Source organism: Geotrypetes seraphini, chromosome 1, assembly GCF_902459505.1.
Source record: "Geotrypetes seraphini chromosome 1, aGeoSer1.1, whole genome shotgun sequence".
NCBI classification, from domain to species: Eukaryota; Metazoa; Chordata; class Amphibia; order Gymnophiona; family Dermophiidae; genus Geotrypetes; species Geotrypetes seraphini.
Genome location: NC_047084.1, coordinates 67,469,147 through 67,492,009, shown reverse-complemented (window position 1 = coordinate 67,492,009; position 22,863 = coordinate 67,469,147). Strand labels below are relative to the sequence as shown.

Here is a 22,863-nt window from a genome sequence, read left to right as displayed (position 1 = left end):
TTTCAGTGACCTGTGATCTTGATATATTTGCCAAGCTACTAACCTGTCAACTGGTTTTTAGATTTGCCTGGCAAGGTTGAACCAAGAATTTGTGGACTCTGTTCCTGGACAAGTGGATTATGCATCCCCTGTTGTGAGACTGCTTGTAGGAAGCCTCTTTTACATATTTTTCTGACCCTCCTCTCTTACCTCAGGACTGCCCTTTGACTTCCAGTTGCTGTCCTACAAGTGAGACAGTAGGAGCTAGACTTTTCTGCTCATGTTTTTTTTCTAAGTCTTTCTTTTTCTTCGCTTTGCAGGCTCCAGCATGGGCTTTGTGCACTGTTCCCTCTTTTCTTCCAAAGGTGGCCCCTAGTTCCACATCAACCAGAAGGTGCAGTTGCCAGTCGTTGCACCCTCGGGATCAAGCAAGCATGACAGGGTTTTGAAATCGCTGGATGTGTGTAGGTTTTTGCTGAGGTCCTTGGAGGTCACAAACATGTTTGTCCAATCATGTGTTCGTGCTGGTGGGTGCAGCCTGTCAGCAGACCGGCTTCAAAATTCACCATTTTCAGACAGATCCACTTGACTTCTTCATCAGCCTATATTTAGGCCAGAAAGCAGTCTTCTTTTTCGGTGAGGACACACTCTGCTCAAGGTGTTGCTTCCTAAAAGTCATAGTCGGCAGTTTCCCCTGCAGAGGCTGCCCCCTTTGTCCTCCTTCTATGCTTGTACGAGATTTTACAGGATTGACCTGGTGGCCAAGTCAAGATTCTGTTTTCAAATCTTCAGATTTAATAGCAGGTTTATCAGTCCCACCCTGACTTTGAGGGACTGCTCTGTTATGTCCAGGAATAGAGTGAGATTGTACAAGAATGAAAGATTGGGTTCTTACCTTTGCTAATCATCTTTTTTGTAAATCCACACTCTATTTCTGGGCCCTGCCCTGGGAGCTGCTGATTCGCCGATAGGCTGCCTCGATCAGTACTGGTAAGCTGGACTTTTGGTCCCTTACCAAGCCTTTCTAGGAGTCCATTCCGATCCTGTTGTGCACGTTGTCCTGGGGGTTTTTTCCACACTGTTAGTGCAGGCTGCTTCTCCTTATCATTGCAGTTTCAGGTTTATACTGTTTGCAACACTGTCCAGATTATTTCTGATTGTTATACAGTTTTATAATTTGAGTTGATTAATCTTGTTTCATGGGGGAGGATCCCCGTACTCCTCACCTTTACTGTGTCCTATACAGGAATGGTTATCTGCTTTTGTACTAACTAGAAGTCAGAAGGCAGTCCTGAGGTAAGAGGGGAGGGTCAGAAAAATATGTAAATGAGGCTTCCTATAAGCAGTCTTGCGACAAGGGATGCATAACCCACTTGTCCAGGAATAGAGTGTGGATTTACAAGAAAGAAGATTAACAAAGGTAAGAAGCTAATCTAACGTTTTGATTTTCTAGTTCATCCCCTAAGACGATCAAGATTATAAGATAGTACATGATGTGATTTTACCACTTCTCAAAAAACATTCACAGGACCCTACCTGCTCTTCTAACCATCATCCCATCTCCCTCCTCCCTTTTGAATCCAAGCTGCTTAAATGTGCTGTTCATAAACTCAGTGGCGTAGTGCAGGAGGGAGGCAGATGGCCCCAGGCACTAGCACCTCTCTACCCACAATGCCACACTTCCTCCCTCCTTCCCCAAGCCTCTTTGGCTGCCTTCTGAAATCACTTCCGGGTCACGGGGCCAGGAAGTGACATCAGAGGGAAAGCCAACATTGGCGCAAGAAGCAGGCCAGAGAAGTTGCTCATACTGGCAAAAATGTAAAGAGGTATGGTGAGGAGGGGAAAGGGTGGGTGCAAATGTGGCATGGAGGCCTCCTACCCTCACTGTGCCACTGCATAAACTGTTTTCACTTTTTAAATTTTATTAAGATTTACTACCCCTCTCAAATCAGTAAAACCTAGGAGGCTTACAATTCAAATTGGTGGAGAGTGTGGCATAGTGGTCAGAGCTACAGCCTCACCACCCTGAGAATGTGAGTTCAAACCCCACACTATTCCTTGTGACCCTGGGAAAGTCACTTAATTCACTGCAAAAAAGACAGGAAAACTCAACCCCATGCAAAGCAGAGCAAAATAAAACAAGTGGTGAAAGGGACTAGACACATAAGAATAGCCTTACTGGGTCAGACCAATGGTCCATCAAGCTTAGTAGCCCAGTCTCACTGTGGCCAATACAGGGCAAGCAGTGGCTTCCCCCATGTCTTTCTCAGTAACAGACTATGAACTTGTCCAAATCTTTCTTAAAACCAGCTATGCTATCCGCTCTTATCACATCCTCTGGCAACGCGTTCCAGAGCTTAACTGTTCTCTGAGTGAAAAAAAATTTCCTCCTATTGGTTTTAAAAGTATTTCCATGTAACTTCATTGAGTGTCCCCTAGTGTTTGACATTTTTGACAGAGCGAAAAATTGATCAACTTGTACCCATTCTACTCCACTCAGTATTTTGTAGACTTCAATCATATCTCCCCTCAGCCATCTCTTTTCCAAGCTGAAGAGCCCTAACCATTTTAGTTGTTCCTCATATGAGAGGAGTTCCATCCCCTTTACCATCTTGGTCGCTCTTCTTTGAACCTTTTCTAGCCACTATATCTTTCTTGAGATAAGGAGACCAGAATTGAATGCAGTGCTACAGATGAGATTGCACCATGGAACGATATAGGGGCATTATAACATTCTTAGTCTTGTTAACCATCCCTTTTTAAATAATTCCTAGCATCCTGTTTGCTTTTTTGGCCGCCGTCACACATTGGGCAGAAGGTTTCATCGTATTGTCTACGATTGACACCCAGATCCTTTTCTTGGGCGCTAACCCCCAAGGTGGACTCTAGCATCCGGTAACTGTGATTCAGGTTATTCTTCCCAATGTGCATCACTTTGCATTTGTCCACATTAAATTTCATCTGCAATTTGGACGCCCAGTCTTCCAATTTCCTAAAGTCTGCCTGCAATTTTTCACAATCCGCATGTGTTTTAACAACTTTGAACAGTTTAGTGTCATCTGCAATTTTAATCACCTCATTTGTTCCAATTTCCAGATCATTTATAAATAAGTTAAATAGCACCAGTCCTAGTACAGACCCCTGTGGCACTCCATTGTTTACTCTCCTCCCATTTAGAAAAATGACCATTTAACCCTACCCTCTGTTTTCTATCCAATAACCAATTCCTAATCCACAACTGAACTTTGCCACCTATCCCATGACACTTAAATTTTCTCAGGAGCCTCCCGTGAGGAACTTTATCAAAAGCTTTCTGAAAATCTAGATACACTATATCAACTGGTTCACCTTTATCCACATGTTTATTCATACCTTCAAAGTCAAGCAAATTTGTGAGGCAAGATCTCCCTCAGTTGAACCCATGCTGACTCCGTCTCATTAAATTATGTTTGTCTACTTGTTCCAAATTTTATCTTTTATACTTGTTTCTACCATTTTGCGAGGCACTGAAGTGAGGCTTACTGGTCTATAATTTCCCAGATCTCCCCTGGAGCCCTTTTTAAAAATCAGCATAACATTGGCCATCCTCCAATCTTCAGGTACTACAGGACGATTTTAGCAACAGGTTACAGATCACTAACAGCAGGTCAGCAATTTCATGGTTGTGTTCTTTTAGTACCCTGGGATGTATACCATCCGGTCCTGGCAATTTATCACTTTTTAACTTGTTGATTTGGTTTAGTACATCTTCCAGATTCACTGAGATTTCTTTCAGTTCTTCCACATCATTGCCCTTGAAAACCATTTCCAGTTCAGGCAGATATCTTACATCTTCTTCCATAAAGATTGAAGCAAAGAATTTATTCAGTCTTACCACTATGGCCTTATTCTCCCTGAGTGCCCCTTTTGTTCATCGATCATCCAACGGTCCCACATATATCCTCACAGGTTTTCTGCTTCTGATGTACCTAAAAGAATTGCTTTGAGTTTTTGCCTCTTTTGCAAGTTTCTCTTCATATTCTTTCTTAGCTGTCTTTATCAATGCTTTGGATCTAACTTGCTAGTGCTTGTGTTTCTTCTTATTTTCTTCATTCGGATCCTTTTTCCATTCTTTAAAGGATGTTTTTTGGCTCTGATAGCCTCTTTCACTTCACTTTTTAACCACGCCAGCTCTCGTTTCCTCTTCTTTCCACTTTGCTGAAAGTACATCTGATCTGGGCTTCCACAATGGTATTTTTAAATAACATCCACACCTGGTTTACAGTCCTAACATTTGCTACCTATAGACCAATTACAATTTATTGAAAATAATCACAAAAACGTATTTTATATGTAAAACACCAAACCTTATTGAGAGTCCTCATTTGCTTATATCTTTGGACCTAACATGGTCTTTGTTTTGGCTTCCACTAGAAAGCCTTCCTCAGGGGTAGACATGTGATCCAGTAGATGGCGCTGATATAATATATATCCAAAGAAATGGCTCTAGGCTTATAATGTTGTGCTAAATGGCTTCAGTATTAATGCTTGCAGAAAAAAACTGGCAGCGTTATAACTGCTTTGAGTGTGGTTGTATAACTACAAAAAAGTGGTATATAAGTCTCTCTTCCCTTAATCCTGCAAAGAGAGGATTACAGTAGTCGGATGTTGGATGACCAGTGAATGGATTAAGTTTTGAATCGAGTGAACTAGATAAAGTTTAAAGAAGATCACTTGTGCAATGTGGTCGGTAAGTGTAAGCTGTGTATCTGGTGTTACACCTAGATAAATATGGAAGTTACCTCTGGATTTGAGGTATTTTCTAGTAGCTTTTCTTGATCCACTCAGATCTGGCTTTTGCCTTCTATTTTCCACAGAAGCAGCCCTTGCCAGAGTCTACAGTGATCTATTCTACCTGGATCTAAGACTTTATTCAATCCTTATCATTCTTGACCTATCTACTGCTCTTGAAATTGTTGATCACCTTCTTCTCCTTCATATACCGTTCTCACCTGAGTTTCAAGACTCTGTTGGCTTCTGTCTGTCCTCTTCCATTGCACTCTTAGTGTATTCTCTGGTGGATCCTTTTTTACTCTATCCCCCTGTCAGTGATTGTAACTCAGAGTTCTGTCTTGGGACCTCTTCTTCTCTCTCTACTTGTTCCCTTGAGCACCCTGTCATGGTTTTAAGTATCATCTTTACTCTGATGATTGTGAGATCCACCTCAACACCTAAAATTTCACCATGAAAACAGACCCAGTTCTTAATCTGCTTGTTTCACATTGCTGCTCATTTCCATGCGTTTTCGCTGTATGTGCGGCCAGCTTTCATTTTGGTGTTTTAAAAAGAGGTCTTATTGTAATATTTGGACATATGGAATTACATATCTATGGTTTTATCATTCAATATCAAGACTCCTGAGGCAGGCCTTTTGAGGCCGAAACGCGATCGTGTCGAGCCTTTTATAAATAAAAGGATTGAGCACCATCTGTTCTCCTTCATTGTTTTTTTCGTGCATCTTCCTGCTCACCATCAACGAGCTGAACTACTGTGATGTGGATTTCATGTAGGAATAAACCATCACAGGCTGTACCCAAGTTAAAGTGTACTGATTTGCCTCTGGTCTGTTTTTGCTCTTTACAGGACCCAGACTGTAGAAGTGTGCTTAGTAATGGTCTTACGTCCCAACCTTTGAAGCAGCCATCAAAGCTCACTCTAGTTATTAGGTCATTTAAGTTTTGCTTTAATTGGATTCCATCCTTTTTCTATGTAGTGTTTGAATTCAGTCATTTGCATGGCTATTACACCGTGGTTTAACTCAAGATTTTCCTGGTGTTGGAATTCCTTCTGCACTGAGAATAAGAGAGGAGCATGAGAAAAACTTGAGCAAATTGATCTGCTAAAGTATAGCGCAGTTCACTGTATCAGATCCTTGGTACAGTATCTGTTTAGGCAGAACATTGCTCTTAGCTGGACTGTGCTTTTCAAAAACAGTTCTGCCCAAGTTGAGTCTGCAAGTCTTAGCATGTAACATGACTGATACAAAGTGTTAACTCTTCCTGCCTGTCCAAGTGACACCCAGAAAACGCCCACAGAAACATCATTAACATGAGTTTTATTGTTAGTGGAACCCTGGAAGAATGCAACAATGGGACGACTTGTTTGACAGGATTAGCAATGGTTTGCAAAGACAGAAATACATCATAACAGAGCATTCTGGTAAAAATAATAACCTCTACTCCATCCTCATCATTCTTGACCTAACTGCAGATTTTGACATGGTAAATCACCATCTACTCTATCAATATGCTGTCCTTGCTTAGAGTTCAGGATTCTGTTATCTTATGATTTTCTTCCTAACTTTCCCATCAAACCCTTAGAATTTGCTGTGGTGGATCCTCTTCCCGCACCATCCCGTTGTCAGTCAGTGTACCTCAGGGCTCTGTCCTGGGACTGCTTCTTTTTGCCATCTATACTTCTTCCCTTGGTGCTCTAATCCAGTGTTTTTCAACCTTTTTATACCTGTGGACCGGCAGAAATAAAATAATTATTTTGTGGACCGGCAAACTACTAAGACTGAAATTTTAAAAACACATTTCCACCCCGTCTCCGCAAGCTCGGTCCCCGCAAATCATCTGATCCCATCCGCACAAGCCTCAGTTATGATTTTATATTGAACGTATTCTAGTACCTCCCCTCTTTTCCCCATCTTAATCCAGCAGATACCATCCATCACCTTACTCCCTCCATTCCTTATTCAGCATCTTCTCCTTGTCTCCCTATTCCCCCTTCACCATGTCCAACATATCCCCTCTGTCTCCCTACTCCCTCTACCCATGTCCAACATCTTACTTCTGTCTTCATACTCCACCCTCCTGTTCAGCATTTTCCATGTCTTTCTGCCCCCCTGTAAGGTCCAGCATCTGTCTTTGTGTCCCTATTCTTCCAACTCCCACCTAGTTCCAATAACTATCCTCCCCCAAGGGGATCCACCATCTCCCTTCTGTCACACCAATCCCTCCCCCTTGTCTACCATCCCCTTCCCACAACACATGGGAATCCAGCATCTCTTATTCCCTACCTTGGCTGCTGGCCCCAGAGTGACTCCAGTGTCACAATGGCTGGGCTCACCATAACTGACACTAAATTGGAAGCAGCCTATTTCTTAACTCGCATCAGTTTACTTACAGTTCCCTTGCCCAGAACTCTGAACAAAGACAGAAGCTGTGGGACCTTTCCTCTTGCCTACATTGCTATTTGCTATAAGCTCTGCCAGTCTCAATCCTGCCCCTCAAACACAGGAAGTCACTTCAGAGGGGGGCGGGATCAGGATCGGCAGAGCCTAAAGCGATGCAGGCAAGAGGAAAAGTCCCGCGGCTTCTGGTTTTCTTTTTGCTGTCTGCAGCTGATCCTAAGTCCTGGAAGGGAAAGGGGAAGAGATGCCGACAGGAAATTTAACCGCGTCGATCTCGCCGGCCCTCCGCAGACCGGCATCAGTCCGCGGACCGGCAGTTGAAAAACAGTGCTCTAATCTACTCCCATCATTTTCAGAATCACTTCTATTCCTATGACTCACAGATCTCTCTCTCTCCACCTGAAATCTCGACAGATATTCAATCCTGGATTTCAACCTGCATTTCTAATCTGAGAAAGAAGGGGTTACCTTTGAAAGCTAATCGTAAACTACATTGTATTATTTTTTCCTTTATGTTTTTCTTTTATTTCTACATATTACCTTGAAGAGTGGACTAACATGGCCACCACACCATTTCACTCAACCTGCTTCTCTGACAGAATAATTTGTTCCAGTTGCCCTCTAGTCTGTTATTGAGAAAGACATGGGGGAAGCCACTGCTTGCCCTGTATTGGTAGCATGGAATATTGCTACACCTTGGGTTTTGGCTACGTACTAGTGACCTGGATTGACCTCCGTGAGAACGGGCTACTGGGCTTGATGGACCATTGGTCTGACCCAGTAAGGCTATTCTTATGTTCTTATGACTGGAACAAGAAATAGAAGCTTAAGGGCCCTTAACAAATTTTCTAGCAAAACAAAAGTTCAGGATGGAGAAGAACTAAGGTGTAGAAATTGGCAATAGAGCAGTTGGAGAAGAAGACAAGCCTTTCTGGTGTCTAGTGGTAGTGGAGCACAGCTGAAAATTGAATGTGGGTATTAAAGCGAGAAACCTAGAAGCATAAGAGTCAGAGAGGTCATTAGTATGAATGTTGAACTCACCAAAAATGAGGGAAGGAGATTAAGGATTGAGAAAGCCAGGAGTCAAAGTGAGAATAAAGAAAGGCACTTATCAGGGGGGTTGATAAATGACTGCTACTCAGAGAAGTAGAGGAGCTAATAGACAGATGGACTAAACTTCAAAGGAAGAAAAGCAATAAGACTGAGGTGGAAGAAGAGGTTGAAATTTACAAGAAGATGAGAGTATCAGCCCAGTACCACTTCCGTGACTAACTAGGCGAGGTGTATGGGAGAAAAGGTAACCTCCATGATACAGAGCAGCAACTGTAGCAGAGTCTTCAGGGCAGAGCCAGTTCTCAGTTAGTGTAAATAGATGGAGAGTTCAAAAGATAAAGAGGCCATGGATATAAGCAAGCTTGTTAGAGACAGAGCAGACATTCCACAGGGTACAAGAAAACGGCAGAGTAGAAGGGGGAGGAAAGAAACAGAAATAAGATTGGAGACATTGCAGTGTGACCACTAGAGTGAAAATTGATTAGGAGGACCAGGATTGGGATTGTTATCCCCAGCAGAGTGCAGATAGCTGCAAGACCTCCTCAGCATCTGGAAGGCAGGTGGTGGGAGCCCTGGGTACCTGGAGCGGAGGCCCTGAGTGGTTCATGGTGGACCTGAGAGTCACCCCGGAGAATGCTGGGAGGAATATGCAGATGGCTGCAAGACCTCTTCAGTACCTAGAAGGCAGGCAATCCTTCAGAATTTTTTTTGCAGGATCTAGAATCCAATCCCCCCCTCCCCGCTCCCTTCGGCCTTTTTACTTTCTGATCCAGGTTGTCCAAAAAAATTAATTAAACATTATATAACATAAGCAAACAAAAAATAAAGTTCTTTGTTATACATTGCTTGTTGCAAGCCTTCAGTTTTATCCCTTTATTTGTTTCAGATAGCTAAGGGTTCCCACCAATGTGGGTAAAACATCCTACATGTAAATGGAAAGTGTAAAATTACTCAGCTGTAGCAGGTGTTCAAGGATCGCAGGACAAATATCCATACTGCCCCATCCACCTTCCCTTGGAGTTGAATTCCTTCAGCTTTAATTAGTATTTGTCCATTGTACAATGACTACCAATGGGAAACCATATAGATGCATGGTAGGATGCTTCCAGAAGCAACTGTAGAACAACACAGGAGAGTATCTCCGTGTTGGGGTTTCAATGGTGACATCGCTCATCAATTTGGATATTCATCCTACTGTCCTCAGAGCACACCTGCTACAGGTGAGTAACTTCTCTTTCCTCAGTGTTCTCTCTCAGTGGTTCATCACAGTTTGTTAAACGTTTTATTAATAATTATGTTTATCCTTACTTATACTTATGCATGGCATTCTAGTTTATAAATTGAGAAATACTCTAAGAAGATACTAGGGTGAATAAAAAATTAAAGGCAATTGTTAAATTATGCAATAACTGAAATGGAACTAGTGAAATGCAACATATGAACTTATACAGTGTCTGTTGGATAGTTCGTCCATGCACAGTGCAGTGCTCGGCCTTTAGTTAAGAAACATGACACTCTATTGCAAGATTGCACCATTAAACAACTTGCAGTAATGGACTTTGGACAGAGGGAGTGAAACCTATGGAAATTCATCATCGAATATTGACTCAGTATGGATATAGCACCATGAATCAACAAAAGGTTTATGAGTGGGTAAAATGTTTTAAAGCAGGAAGAACAGATGTAACTGCTGATGGTCGTTCTGGTTGCCCATCAACTTCACGCACACAAGAGCACATTGACAGGGCAAATGCCTTGATTAGAGAAGACCAACAGATAATGGTGTCTCAAGTGGCTGCAGATTTGAATATCAGCTATGGATCTGCATTTGTCATAATGCATGATAATTTGGGATACAGGAAAGACTGCGCACAATGCAATGCATGATAATTTGGGATACAGGAAAGACTGCGCACAATGCATTCCTAAACAGCTTACCGATATGCACATGCAACATTGTTTGGAGGTTGTGACCCAGTTCCTTAGACGGTATGAAGAAGATCTGAATATTCTTTAGAGAACTGTCACTGGCGATAAGACATGGGTGCATCACTGGGACCCAGAGAGCAAAAGATAAAGCATGATGAAGTAAAGGAGAAGTGGTGCTCACCTGGCTTCGGGAGCAGCTGAATAACTTCTTCTCTGCAGGAATGCAGAAGCTAGTTGAATGATACAACAAATGCATCATCTTGTATGGGGAACAAATGGAAAAGTGATATGTTCAGTTGCTCACAGTTACTTCTATTAAAGCCATTAAATGTATTTTGCCTTTACTTTTTGATTTACCCTTGTATGTGTTTGGTACACTCTGCCTTTGACAATATATCTCACATTTCGTTAGGCATGCTTTCTGATTTCTCCTCCTGGTGGTGGTAGTTGTCAAAGGAACATTGCCCTTGTTCTCTCACTTTTGGTTGATTTTCAAGCTCAACTTTTCTCATATTTAATAACTAATTTTCTACAATTTTTGAGATCTTGCATTGTCTTTCCTGTTGTTTATGACTTTCTAATACTATTAATTTTGTATCATCTAAAAATAGTTGACCACTCTGAAAATGAGCAAAGCACTATTCATTAAGCTAGTTGCGCGTTCCCATTTCTGCTATCTCATGAGAGCATAAGATAAGTTATGCTAATTCAAATCAAGATCTCAGGCCAGTCTGGGTTACAAGTACACAGAAGAGCACAAAAAGTAGATCTCTCTTTTCTGGCTTATTTCTAGGGATGTGCATTTGGCTTTCCTAAGTCTACCTGGCTAATAATTTGTTCTACGTTTCTCCTTCAGGAACTTGTCCAAACCTCATTTTGAACCCTACTATGTTGTTTTGACTACATCTTCTAGCATCAGATTTCAAAACATTATTATCGTAGTTTTCACTCCATAAGACGCACTTTTTACACCTCTGCGCCCCTCTTTCCCCCCCTCCCCCCGGCGTTCTTCTGCTGCTCGTCACCAACCTGCCATCCCCTCGCCACCCTCTTACTTGCTCGCCACTGCAGGAAAGGAAGAGAAGGGCCGGTGGTGTGCAATCGGGCCCACAAGTCTTGCCCCAATGTTAATTCCCATTGGATAGAAGGTCCAGGCCAGCCAATTGCTGGCCCAAACCTTATCTCCGACGTCAGAATTGACGTCGGAGGAAGGCTTGTGGGCCCGATTGCAAGCTGTTGGCCCTTCGTGGAGTTGCGCACAGGAGTCGGCAACCGCTTTGCCCTGTCGGCAGTAGGAGTCGGCAGCGGTGTCGGGTGTGCTCTGCAGTCCAGGAATGCAGGGGCCTCATTTTGTTCAGAGGAGCCGGCTTTTGATCTTCTGTGAAGAGATCTTCAGGCTCCTGAGAGGTGGACAGTGCTGCAGTTCCTGGGGTGGGGCCTTGAGGATCGTTCCTGTGGCAAGTTCAGGGGTGTGTGTGTTCGGGGGGGTGTAGCTTGGGGCGGGTGTGCTAGTGGCACTGTTGTATGGTCTGGGAGGTGAGCCTCTGGTTATTTGGGGTAGTGGGGTGTTGGTAGGTTGGGGTTTACCAGGGTTTGTTGAAGGGGTTTTTTGTGCTCCTTACGACGCCTGCTAAAAAGTCTGGTTCCAGGGGAGGGGAGAGGGGTGGTGGAGCTCAGAGGGGTCGTTCTGCATCGGTGGCAGTGTCTGTTGGCGGACCAGGGAGGAAGAATCAGTGTGGCAGGGAGGAAGGAAGGCTTCGTGGAGTTGCGGCAGCAGTGGGCGAGTGACGGACCAGGGAGGAGGAATCGGCGTAGCAGGGAGGAAGGCATGCAGACTTTGGTGTGGAGGGAGGCAGGCTGTCAGGCTTCGGTGCTGGAGGGAGGAAGGACAAAGGCTGGAAGGCAGTGAGGGGGAGGGGAAAAGAACTTGGGAAGGAAGGAGGAAGGGAGGAAATAGAAAGAGACAATTGTTGGGCCTGAGGAAGTAAGGAAGGAAAGAAAGAAAGAACTATCTATTGCAGTGGTCTCAAACTTGCGGCCCAGGGGCCACATGTGGCCCACCTGGTACTATTTTGAGGCCCTCAGTATGTTTATCATAATCACATATAATAAAACAGTTTCTTGATCATATGTCTTTTTAGCTATAAATTACAATATTATTATTAAGACTTAGCCAAAAGGAAAGATTTATAAACTATAAAGAGTTTTTACTTTATTGCAAAATTGTCATTTCTTTAATAAGACATTAACTATTTTTTCTGAGGCCCTCCAAGTACCTACAAATCCAAAATGTGGCCCTGCAAAGGGGTTGAGTTTGAGATCACTGATCTAATGCAACCAAAAATCACCAGACAACAAAGGCAGGATCTCAATTTAGTGATCAAAATCTGTCTGCTGCAGTATATTTATCTTTTTCTAGGGGGATGGGTTCAGAGGCACAATTTGGTTCAGAATATTTTTATCTTGGTTTTTCCTCCTCTAAATCTAGGGTGCGTCTTCTTGTCAGGTGCATCTTATGGAGTGAAAAATATGGTATTTACGGAATAAAAGTTGTTGTTTTTTTAATGATGCTGGCTTAGCACAGAGTTCCTTGAAAGTTAAGGATGCAAATCTCATTTGTTTCAGAGGTTGTGTTCAAAGGGCAACTTATAGTCTATTATTAAGTCATAGGGGTCACTTCTTACCCTGGATCGGTAGCACATGGAATGTTGTTACTCTTTAGCCAGGTACTAGTGACCTGGATTGGCCACTGTGAGAACAAGCTACTGGGCTTGATGGACTATTGGTCTGACCCAGTAAGGCTATTCTTAGTTCTTATGACCTTAGACTTCTAATACATCCAGATTATCTGGAATGGTGTTTAAATTTGGTGCTGGGGATTATTAGTGTATCTCTTTTTGAGCCCTTACATTAAATACAGACCCGGCTTAGACTTAGTCATACAGCATGTATAACCGAAAGTTATACAGCCCAGGATCGACGGAACTTGGACGTTGTGACTTAGACCATGTAAAAACATGGTCTAAGTCACAAAAACCCACCTAAAGTCACCAGATAAGCACTGCAAACACATAAAACAGACCCCCATACACTACCCCAGTGATCACCGACCCCCCCCCCCCATAAAAATCATAATCACAACTTTAAAATTCAGCCTCCAGACCATCATCACCTGGCATAGGAAAGCCTAGTCGTCCAGCACAGAGGCAGCTTAAGCCATCTTGGGGGTGGGTTAGGGACCCATGGAGAGGAGGACCCATGCCCATAAGCCCCTGTAATCACTGCATTGATACTTAAAAATGCACTCCCCTATACACACCCAAACCCTTTTGCACTGGCATATAAGTGGCTCCTACAGCAATAAGGGCTATTGGGGTGGTAGATAAATGGGTCTAGGGGATTCTGGAGGTGGTTTGGGGGGCTCACCAATACCTATAAGGGAACTGTAGTGAGGAGAAGACATTGCACCCTTTTTGTGAAGTTCACAGCAATGCCCTGTAAGGTACCCCACTATTTAGGTGCCATGTCTGGGTGTTCAGTCCATCACTTTGCAAACCCCTCTCACGTCCAACAGGGCTTGTTCTAGGCGTTTTTGACTTGGATGAAAAGTTGGATGGAAATGTGGTATAAAGATGGACAATTTAGCGGCTTGGACGATCAGATCGGCAGGATGTATAATTAGACAATTTTCGAAACAAAAGATATTTTGGACGTATTTTTTGAAAATGTGTCCTAGGCTGTTTTTTAGTTTGGAAGATTTGCAATTTAGACGCAAATGGACTTAGACGTCCCTTTCGATTATGCCCCTCTATGGGTTTAATAAAATTATTTCTTACTCTTGTGTGCTGAAGAATAAATTCCATCTTAAGCTGGACTGTACTGAACCAGAATTTTACCCTATGCGACGTGCCCTATTCCACCCACTGTGCTGCAACCAGAAGCAGAGACAATAGACAAATCAGTTCCCCCTCCAACCTTCCTTGAGCCCTATGTTGCTGTACTGCTCACACAGCTCTTGGTGTGGCCCTGACTTAAAGACTGAGAACTCACTCAGCCAGAGATGTTGCAACTATTTCATCATCCCTACTTATCTGCTTGCTAAGCATTAGTGGTTTAATATGGCCACTAGAGAAGTTGCAGCTTTTAGGGCTTCAATGATTAAAACAGGGGTTTCAGTTTCCTGCCTATATTAAGATATGCTTTGTTACATCCTTTTGGTTTTGGACTAGTCTAGTGGAGACAATAAGGAAGGCAAAATTTGTTCACATCTTTTCTTGAGTCCCACCAGATCAGTCTAGACTTCCCTCCTGATATTCTGTTTGTTGCTTTTTCTGGTTAAAAGATGTCATTTTTTCATGTTTGTTTCATTGACTTTTCTTAGAACCCTGAATTCTTTCTTCTAATGGACTAAATAAGGGGAGTTGTTTTCATTGCTTTGTTGTTGAAAAACTGTTAAACTTGTGCTCTTTATAGGGTAGAGCTCACAAGTGATTAGTCTCTGTCTCCAAGTGAGACCAGCCAACTTGATTTATCAGAAATGTGACGTTTGCTGCATCATATTTTGATATAATCATATCATCAATACCTCTAAATTATTATATCCATTCAAAATGTAAATTGACTGACTATATAGTTTAGTGTAGACTTGAGTCTGCTTATTGCATAACTGACGATAATTGTTCACTACCTTGATGGACAATGCCTTAAGAAATAACATTGGGAAACATTTTAATATTTTGTTTTGTGTGTCTAAACAGTAAAATCCAGAAATATTCTCCATCTGAATCTGCAAAGGTTTATGATAAAGCGATAAACAGGAAGACAGGAATCCATTTCAACCCCAAGCAGACCTTGGAATTCCTGAGGAGTGACATGGCTCTCACTAAAATCAATGATGAAATAAAGAGGACAATTACAAAACAGTATCTTGATGTAAGTCATATATTCATTAAATGCATTTTCCTAATTCTATATGATTTTATTCTAAAGTATATTAAACACCTTTTGTTTTTGATGAGAATCAGATGAACAAAATGACAAAATTGCATATTATGAAATTATTACACCTAAAGTAATACAGTTAAGAGGAAAAATAATTTTTCACATAAACTATAATTTTCATTTGGATATATAAAGCTAATTTTGAATATTATTTTGGTGACTCTTAGAATTTTTTTCATGATAAAAATACTGTTTTCACTGAAGTGTAACTTTGTAGTAAACCTCCATAGTGACATCTAAAAGCTGATTGTCCTATCCAGTTTGCCCAGTTGAGATTAGACCCTTCTAGGTTTTGGTTTCTTTGATATCTATTTATTTGGATATACCTCAAGATGAGTCGCATGAAGCAAAGAAGAAAAAAAGAAGTCATAAAGTAGCCTACTAGTAGAGGCCAATACTGTAGTAGGATCTGAACATATTTGGACTAGTTCATGAAGAGCAGTAGTAGGAAATACAGCTGAAAGATCATGTAAAAACATTGAGGTTAGCTGGAGTTGATTTAAGTATGGAGATCTATATGGTCTGGAAGAGTAGCTTAGTGGTTAGAGCATCTGGCTGACAACCAGGTGAGTCTGCTTCAAATCCCAACGCAGCTCCTTGTGATCTTGGCCAAGTTATATAACACTCCAGTACTCAGGTAAAAACTGGATTGTCCTTTCATGTGTTACCACAAATTTCAGTAATAATCTACACAGCACATTGATACCAAAATCCTTGTTCATTGATGCTTAGGTTTTTAACCATGGTTACTTTGTACAGGAGGATATCACAGCCTTCTTGGAAACCCATTGCAATCATACATTTGCTATTTAGATTTGTAAATGCAGCTCTGTTCAAGTTATCACAATGTTTGATTATACCAGTCATCTTAGAAGACTAATGGTGGTACTGCCATCACTTTCTGCATATTAACTTGTTTTTTTACCCATCTTTGATCCTCTGAGGTTGTTTATTTATTTTTATTGATAGTGGTGAGAAATGTACAAGATTATAACAGTCATGAGACAGATTTCTGTCTGTACCAAACATCTTTAATTTCTGTCCCAGTTTTAGTATTTTTATTTTGTTCTTTTTTTTACCTTGTTTGTGTTTGCATTGACTGTTGTTTGTGCCTCTTTGATTGCTTATATAAAGTGTCTATAACCTTCTATGTATTATCAGCAATATATTAGGTATCATAATCATAGCTATATAGTAGTCTAGTCTTATAATTTTGTTTGCTGATCTTTAATCCATTTTCTTTGGAAATTTTCACTGTTCCATACTTTATTGTGTTATTTAATTTTCATTTAAATTTTATTATGTCACAAAGAGCAGCTATTTATCTCCTGCATTTCCTTTTGTTTTATGGAAGTTAGTGTTCTATGATCTTGTGCTTTTTTGTAGTTCAAGCTACTTATGGAGCATCTGGATCCTGATGAAGATGAAGAAGATGGAGAAGTGTCAGCTAGTACAGATGCTCGAAACAAAGCAATTACCTCTTTGCTTGGAGGAGGCAGTCCAAAAAACAACATAGCTGAGACAGAGGATGATGAAAGCGAAGGGGAGGACAGAACGGGAGGCACTTCAGGGGTGAGAAATTTACATCTTTCTAATATTGCCTTCATCAGATTGACAGGTGGTACAATAAATTATCTCTTCAGCTTTTACTTCTAGAGCCATAAGTTCAAACCCCAGTTCAGGTTCCAAGTAAAATTAGATTAGTAATGATAATCCAGTCCTTTAATATGTTATTTTATGAAAACTGTTGAAAAAAGTGTTTGCTACTGCTCAAGAGAGCTACATGACAGGACTGGTAGAAACAATGCAGGTCAGGACTGAGGTGCAGTGACAGAGCTGTGTAGGAATACTTGCACACTTCTTGCACCCATATTTCTTGGCCCTAGCCAGCACCATTACTCATTCACCCTTATGGGAACTAAAGTGCATCCATGAAACTAATTCCCAGAAGAAAAATAAGTAAATGTTCTTTACTTCAACTTTATATTTTTTGTAGAAAAGATGTAGCTAACAAAAGTAAATTATGAGTGCTTGTACTTTTAATTTATCCTGGGTAAAAATCCACTTTTAATTTATTTTTCCTTTGTAATATAATTTTGCAGCTTAGTGGGCAATACCTTTAGCATCACATACAGTAGTATTAAAGACAGGGGTACAAGTTATAGCTATGACAATCCCTTGACACTGCTGGTTCTGACCTGTACCATTGCTGGCAGGGGGGACCTGTGCGAGGAAATCCTGACTCCAAGCATCATGGTAGGAAGCAGAAACAATGAACCCCTGGAGGAAGCAGAAAGGTGAAACAATATTGAGGTCGCATCTTGTTGCTCTTGAGGGCTGTGTTATTAACTGAACCATAAGCCTATTTTTCTGCAGTAAAAGATTCCTTCTTATCCTGGGGAGTATGGTTTGCTTTGTTCCTTTTTTTGTTTTTTTACTTTTCTTTGTAAATTAGATAAACTGAAACCTATTACTTAGCATCTTTCTCCTGTGTTAACATGCGTTGTTTCTTTCTTGTTACTTAGTTGAGAAAGTCAAAACGAAATTCAGATTCTTCAGACTCAGCAGCACAAATGAACGAAACTGTGGACATCATGGATGTCATTGCAATTTGCTGTCCAAAATATAAGGATCGACCACAGATTGCTCGAGTAGTACAGAAAACCAGCCATGGCTTCAGTGTTCACTGGATGGCAGGCTCCTACAGTGGTGTCTGGGCTGAGGCAAAGCGCCGCGATGGCCGTAAACTGGTGCCTTGGGTAGACACTATCAAAGAGTCAGACATTATCTACAAAAAAATTGTTCTAACGAGTGCTAATAAGCTGACTAATAAAGTTGTGCAGACTTTACGATCATTGTATGCAGCCAAGGATGGAACTTCCAGCTAATGACTTTGTACATGCAGCCAAAATTTACAGGAAAAAAGAAAAAAAACAAAAACACTTGAAATATCATCATTCTGGCAAAAAAAAAAAAAAAAATCAGTTTTATGAAGAGTAAGAATGGAACTTGGGTCACAGGAATGGACAGAAGGAAATGTTTGGTAAACATTTTTGTGGGAGCTTCCTTCGCTGTTGTGCAGCAGAAACTTCTCAGTTCATTTTTACTCCCACTGTATTATAGTTTAACAAAAATTGTTTATATCTTGAAAAAAAATCTTTCTGTTAAAAAAAAACAAAAAATAAACAAGTGAATGTTGGAAATTAGTCTGTTAATGTTCTTAATAAAGTGTACTTGGAGTTTAACCTAGCAGCGGATGGCTTTCTTTAGCTTAGCCCAGTTTCCAGGGAAGCATTGTTTTCTCCAGGCTGTAAAATGACAGACTTGCCTGGATATATAATTTATTCTGTTGAAAAAAAAAAGCATGCAGTATCTATGACCTATCTACGGAGGAGTTTTTGTAAATGTAGATTTTGATGTATTAGGTCACCCTGAATAATACAAGAAAAAGGGATCCCCAGCTAATCTGGTGGAACGAATACTGCAATAAATTTTTTTACTTCTCTTTGTTACTTGTCTGTTTCCATTTGAATTTTTTATTGTAAAAAAAAAATCTGTTTTAAAGCCAGTTATATTATTTTGCCGTCTTTTGTGTAAAATTTACTATATCCGTCATTTTTCAGAATAAGACATAAAATGTTGTTTATACAGTTTGTATAGACCGACTTATAAATCATTGGTATCTTTTTATTTCCATCCTTTAAAAGGGTGTAAATACAAGTTAACTCTAGGTTTTATTGTATCCTGCAATATTTAGTATTAACTATATATGATTTAGCACTGTGCCAAACACAATTTTCAAGAGTACTTTTTGATATAAAAAGAAACTATAGTTTATTTCTTGTATGCTTCAATTTCTTTCCAAACCTGTCCGAATTGATCATGATACTATAATAGTTCAAGCCTGGCAAGAAAAAATAAAATAACATTTTGCTCTAGGTTAAGTAACCAGTACCTTATGTGTTGGATCACAATTACAGATCTTTGATTTCAAACAAATTTACTTCCCTGAACAAGGTTATTATAGGTGTAAATTCAAAAGTTAAGCTATGTTTACTTCACATTTGAATTGTAATCTATATATGTCTTTGTGTATAAAGCAAGAAAATTTGATACTAAAGAAATTACATATTTTTATGTCATACCACTGCTATTACATTTGTATAAATAGTTCTTTATATTACGCTTTTCCTTTCCGAAGGCAACTCTTTGTTCCTGTAGGACATGTAGAAATGGCTGTGTGAGTTAAAGATGAGTATCTTTTAGTGGTGATATGCACAAACAACCACATGTAGCCTTCAGTTTTATTAATTTATTTTCATATACATGATTCACATTTATTTTGTTTATCTAAAGCAATGTATTTATTGGTAAGGGGACTTTCAGAATCTTGCTTTGATCAAAATTTGTATTGCATAAATTTGGAATACCACTTTAACAAACTAGCAAAAAGAATTCTATCATTTTAAGTCTGTCTTTTGTACAGAATGAAAAGTGATTTATGGTAATCATCTTTTTCTTGTATAAGAAGTAATTCCTACTGAAAACACTATACCTTTTTAGCTACTTAGCACATTCAGTATTTCACATCAGATGTTCATAGAGGTAGCGGATTCCATCATATGAATGGTTTCTTCTGAAAGAAAAGAGAGTATTAATATATTTAAAATAGTGCAAAATGAATAATATGATCAGTCATGGTCTACAGGAATGCTCCATATTTTACAATATCAGAACCCTTTTCTCAACAGGAAATTAAAAATTTGTAAAGTCTTGGGGATCAGTAAAATTTCAACACATTGTTATCATAATAGCCTTAGGCAGTGACTGGTAAATTTGATGGCCAGAACAAAGCAAAGCTGGGTACTGTAAAGATGGACCCTCAGACTTCCCAAAGGTGGAGAAAGGCAGGTCTGTGCACAGAATAGACCCATGTAAGACAGAAGAGATGATGTCAGACTAGTGAGGGGAACAGAAATATCCTCCATTAATTATTAAGTCACATTGATTACTCAGGCAAATTTCTTCTGCTGGGAATTAACATATTTTATTAGTAATGTGCCATATCTTCTCCCAAGGTTTGTTTCTTTTTTTTTGGGGGGGGGGTTCTTTATTGAAGATTTTTCATTTATACTAAAAAGTAAAACTCATCACAACCAGAAAATACAAAAAGGTGGCTAAATTAATACACAAAAATTATGTATCAATGAAAAAGTAGTCCCTCTTTTTATCAAGAAAATAGGTAATACAGAAAGTGAGAACATAACATAACATAACTTTATTTTTCTATACCGCCTTAATTAAAAGAATTCTAGGCAGTTTCCACAAAAGAGAAAAACTGGACAATCAGTGAAATACAAAATAATATGAAAAGGAATACAGCCTGTTATATTAAAAAGACATTAAAAATTTAAAATTAATGAAGTAAAATTAATTATGTTAAAGATAAAAGCACAGATTAAGAGAGAAATTTGTCAAATAATACTGTCTTAATTTCTTTTCTAAAAGCACCATAGGACAGCATGGCTCCGCTGATATAATTACCCAACCAGGACTGTTGTTTGCTTACTTGAAAAGCAAGCATCCTGTCTAAATAAGGCCTAAGTTTGCAGCCTAAAATCTTTGGGTAAGCAAATAGGTTACAATTCCTGGTTATCCTCACGGGGTTATATAGCACGAAATGAGATAGCAGGTATGTAGGTACCAGTCCCCAAACAGACTTAAAACAGAGGCATGAAAATTGAAACATTACTCGTGCCTCCACTGGTAACCAGTGCAATGATCGGTAGTAAGGACTGATATCGCTTTTCTTCAGTCCAAATATCAGACGAACAGCTGTATTCTGCACTATTCTTAATTTTCTCACAACTTTTTTGGTGTGCCCAAGTAGACAATATTACAGTAGTCCAATATGGATAATACCAATGCCTGCACCAACAGTCTAAAGCAGGGGTGCCCACACTTTTTGGGCTTGCGAGCTACTTTTAAAATGACCAAGTCAAAATGATCTACCAATAATGAAATTAAAATCAAACAAACCACAAAGCACACTGAAAGACAGAGAAAATATTAATTATCATTCATATTCCAGGGTTTTTTCAAAGAGGTCACGGCAGATGACTCTATGCAATGTCACCTCAGTAACAACCATACAAAAATAGACAAATATACTCCCTCCCTTTTTACTGAACCACACTAGCAGTTTTTAGCACAGGGAGTTGCGCTGAATGTCCCGCGCTGCTCTCAATGCTCACAGGCTACCTGCGCTAAAAAATGCTATTGTGGTTTAGTAAAAGGGAGCCATAGTGCAAAATATAGACAGCAGATATAAATTCTCAAAACGGACACATTTTGATCACTAAATTGAAAATAAAATCATTTTTGCTACCTTTGTTTTTTGGTGATTTTATGAGTCTCTGGTTGCACTTTCTTCTTCTGACTGTGCATCCAATCTTTCTTCCCTTCTTTCAGCCTCCTGTATGTTTATCTCCTCCAGACCTCATTCTCTCCCCCAACTTTTTCTTTCTGTTTCCTTGCCTCCCTTTCTTTGTGTCTCCCTGCCTGCCCCCTTTCTTTCTTTCTCCCTCCCCTCCCCCCAAGCCACTCTGTTTGCCGCCGCCATTGGGGAACAGCCCCCAAGCCACCGCCACCTCAAGCTCTCCCTGCAGAAGTGTGCTGACCAGCATTCCGCTCCCCGATGTCAATTTTGACGTAGTAGAGGAAGTTCTGGGCCAACCAGGCATTTTTCCCCATTCCATCCAGCCTGAGCCCCATCTCTCCTTGATCCAGCATTTCCCTTCTGTGTCTGTCAGAGTTACCATTCCACCTATTTTCCAGCATCACCCTTCTTTGTGTCCATCTCACCTATATCCCTATCTCACCACGTTTTCAGAATCTTCATTTGTCTCTGTCCTTGTCTACCCCATGTTCACCATTTGCCCTTTCAATGTCTTTATCTCCCCCCCCTTTTTCAGCATTACTTCTATGTCTCTATTTCACCTCCTCTTCATGTCCCCTCTGTATCTCTATCCTTATTCAGTAGGTCCTGCTTACCCTTTCTCTTCTTTGTATCACTATCTCCATTTTCAGCTTTCCGCCCTTTTCTTGTAGCCAGAATTTTTCAACCCTCCCTCCACTCCGGCCCAGCCCGGTATGAAATATTTCCTTTTGTTTCCCTCCCCTCTCTCTTTCTCTCGTTCTCCTCCTTCACCCACGAGTCCTACATCTGGCCCTCTCCCTTCCACCTGCAACAAGCCACACACCCTACCCTGCGGCCCTCTTCAGCAACTCGTCAGCAACGGTGATCAAGACAGGCTGCCACATCGAGGCCTTCCCTCTGTGAGTCCCGCTTTTGTAGAAAAAGGAAGTTGAAACAAGTGGGACTTGCAGAGGGTAGGCCCCGATGTCAGAAACTTGTGTCGATCGCTGCTGCTTTGTTGCCGAAGAGAGCCGCGGAGCAGGGGGTGTGGCCGGATGCAAGTAGAAGGGAGAGGACCAGATAGGAAGGCTGTAGAAGCTCCGGAGCATGACACCTACCCCAGCCAGGATGATTTCTTTTTCATGCTGCTGCCGCCACCACCACCCCCACCCCCCCGAAATGACAAAAAGACTTAACTGGATGCCCGGCGGCGTCCTCTTTGATATCCGGGAGAGGAAGGCTGATCGGCCGGTAGATTTGGACGGCAACACAAATCTATCACGGGATGGGCTCCGCGATCGACTCACAT

General features: G+C 40.8%; 1 protein-coding gene across 1 annotated transcript in view; it reads left to right on the top strand.

Moving 5' to 3' along the window:
- Window positions 1–18,641, top strand: part of NIPBL (NIPBL cohesin loading factor) — a 1,354,860-nt gene extending 1,336,219 nt beyond the window's left edge. Inside the window, 3 exon segments of the mRNA XM_033932779.1 lie at window positions 14,893–15,067; window positions 16,523–16,708; window positions 17,662–18,641. Coding sequence (XP_033788670.1) covers window positions 14,893–15,067; window positions 16,523–16,708; window positions 17,662–18,024 — 724 coding nt within the window. The 3' untranslated portion in view covers window positions 18,025–18,641.
- The last annotated feature ends 4,222 nt before the right edge of the window (window positions 18,642–22,863 follow it).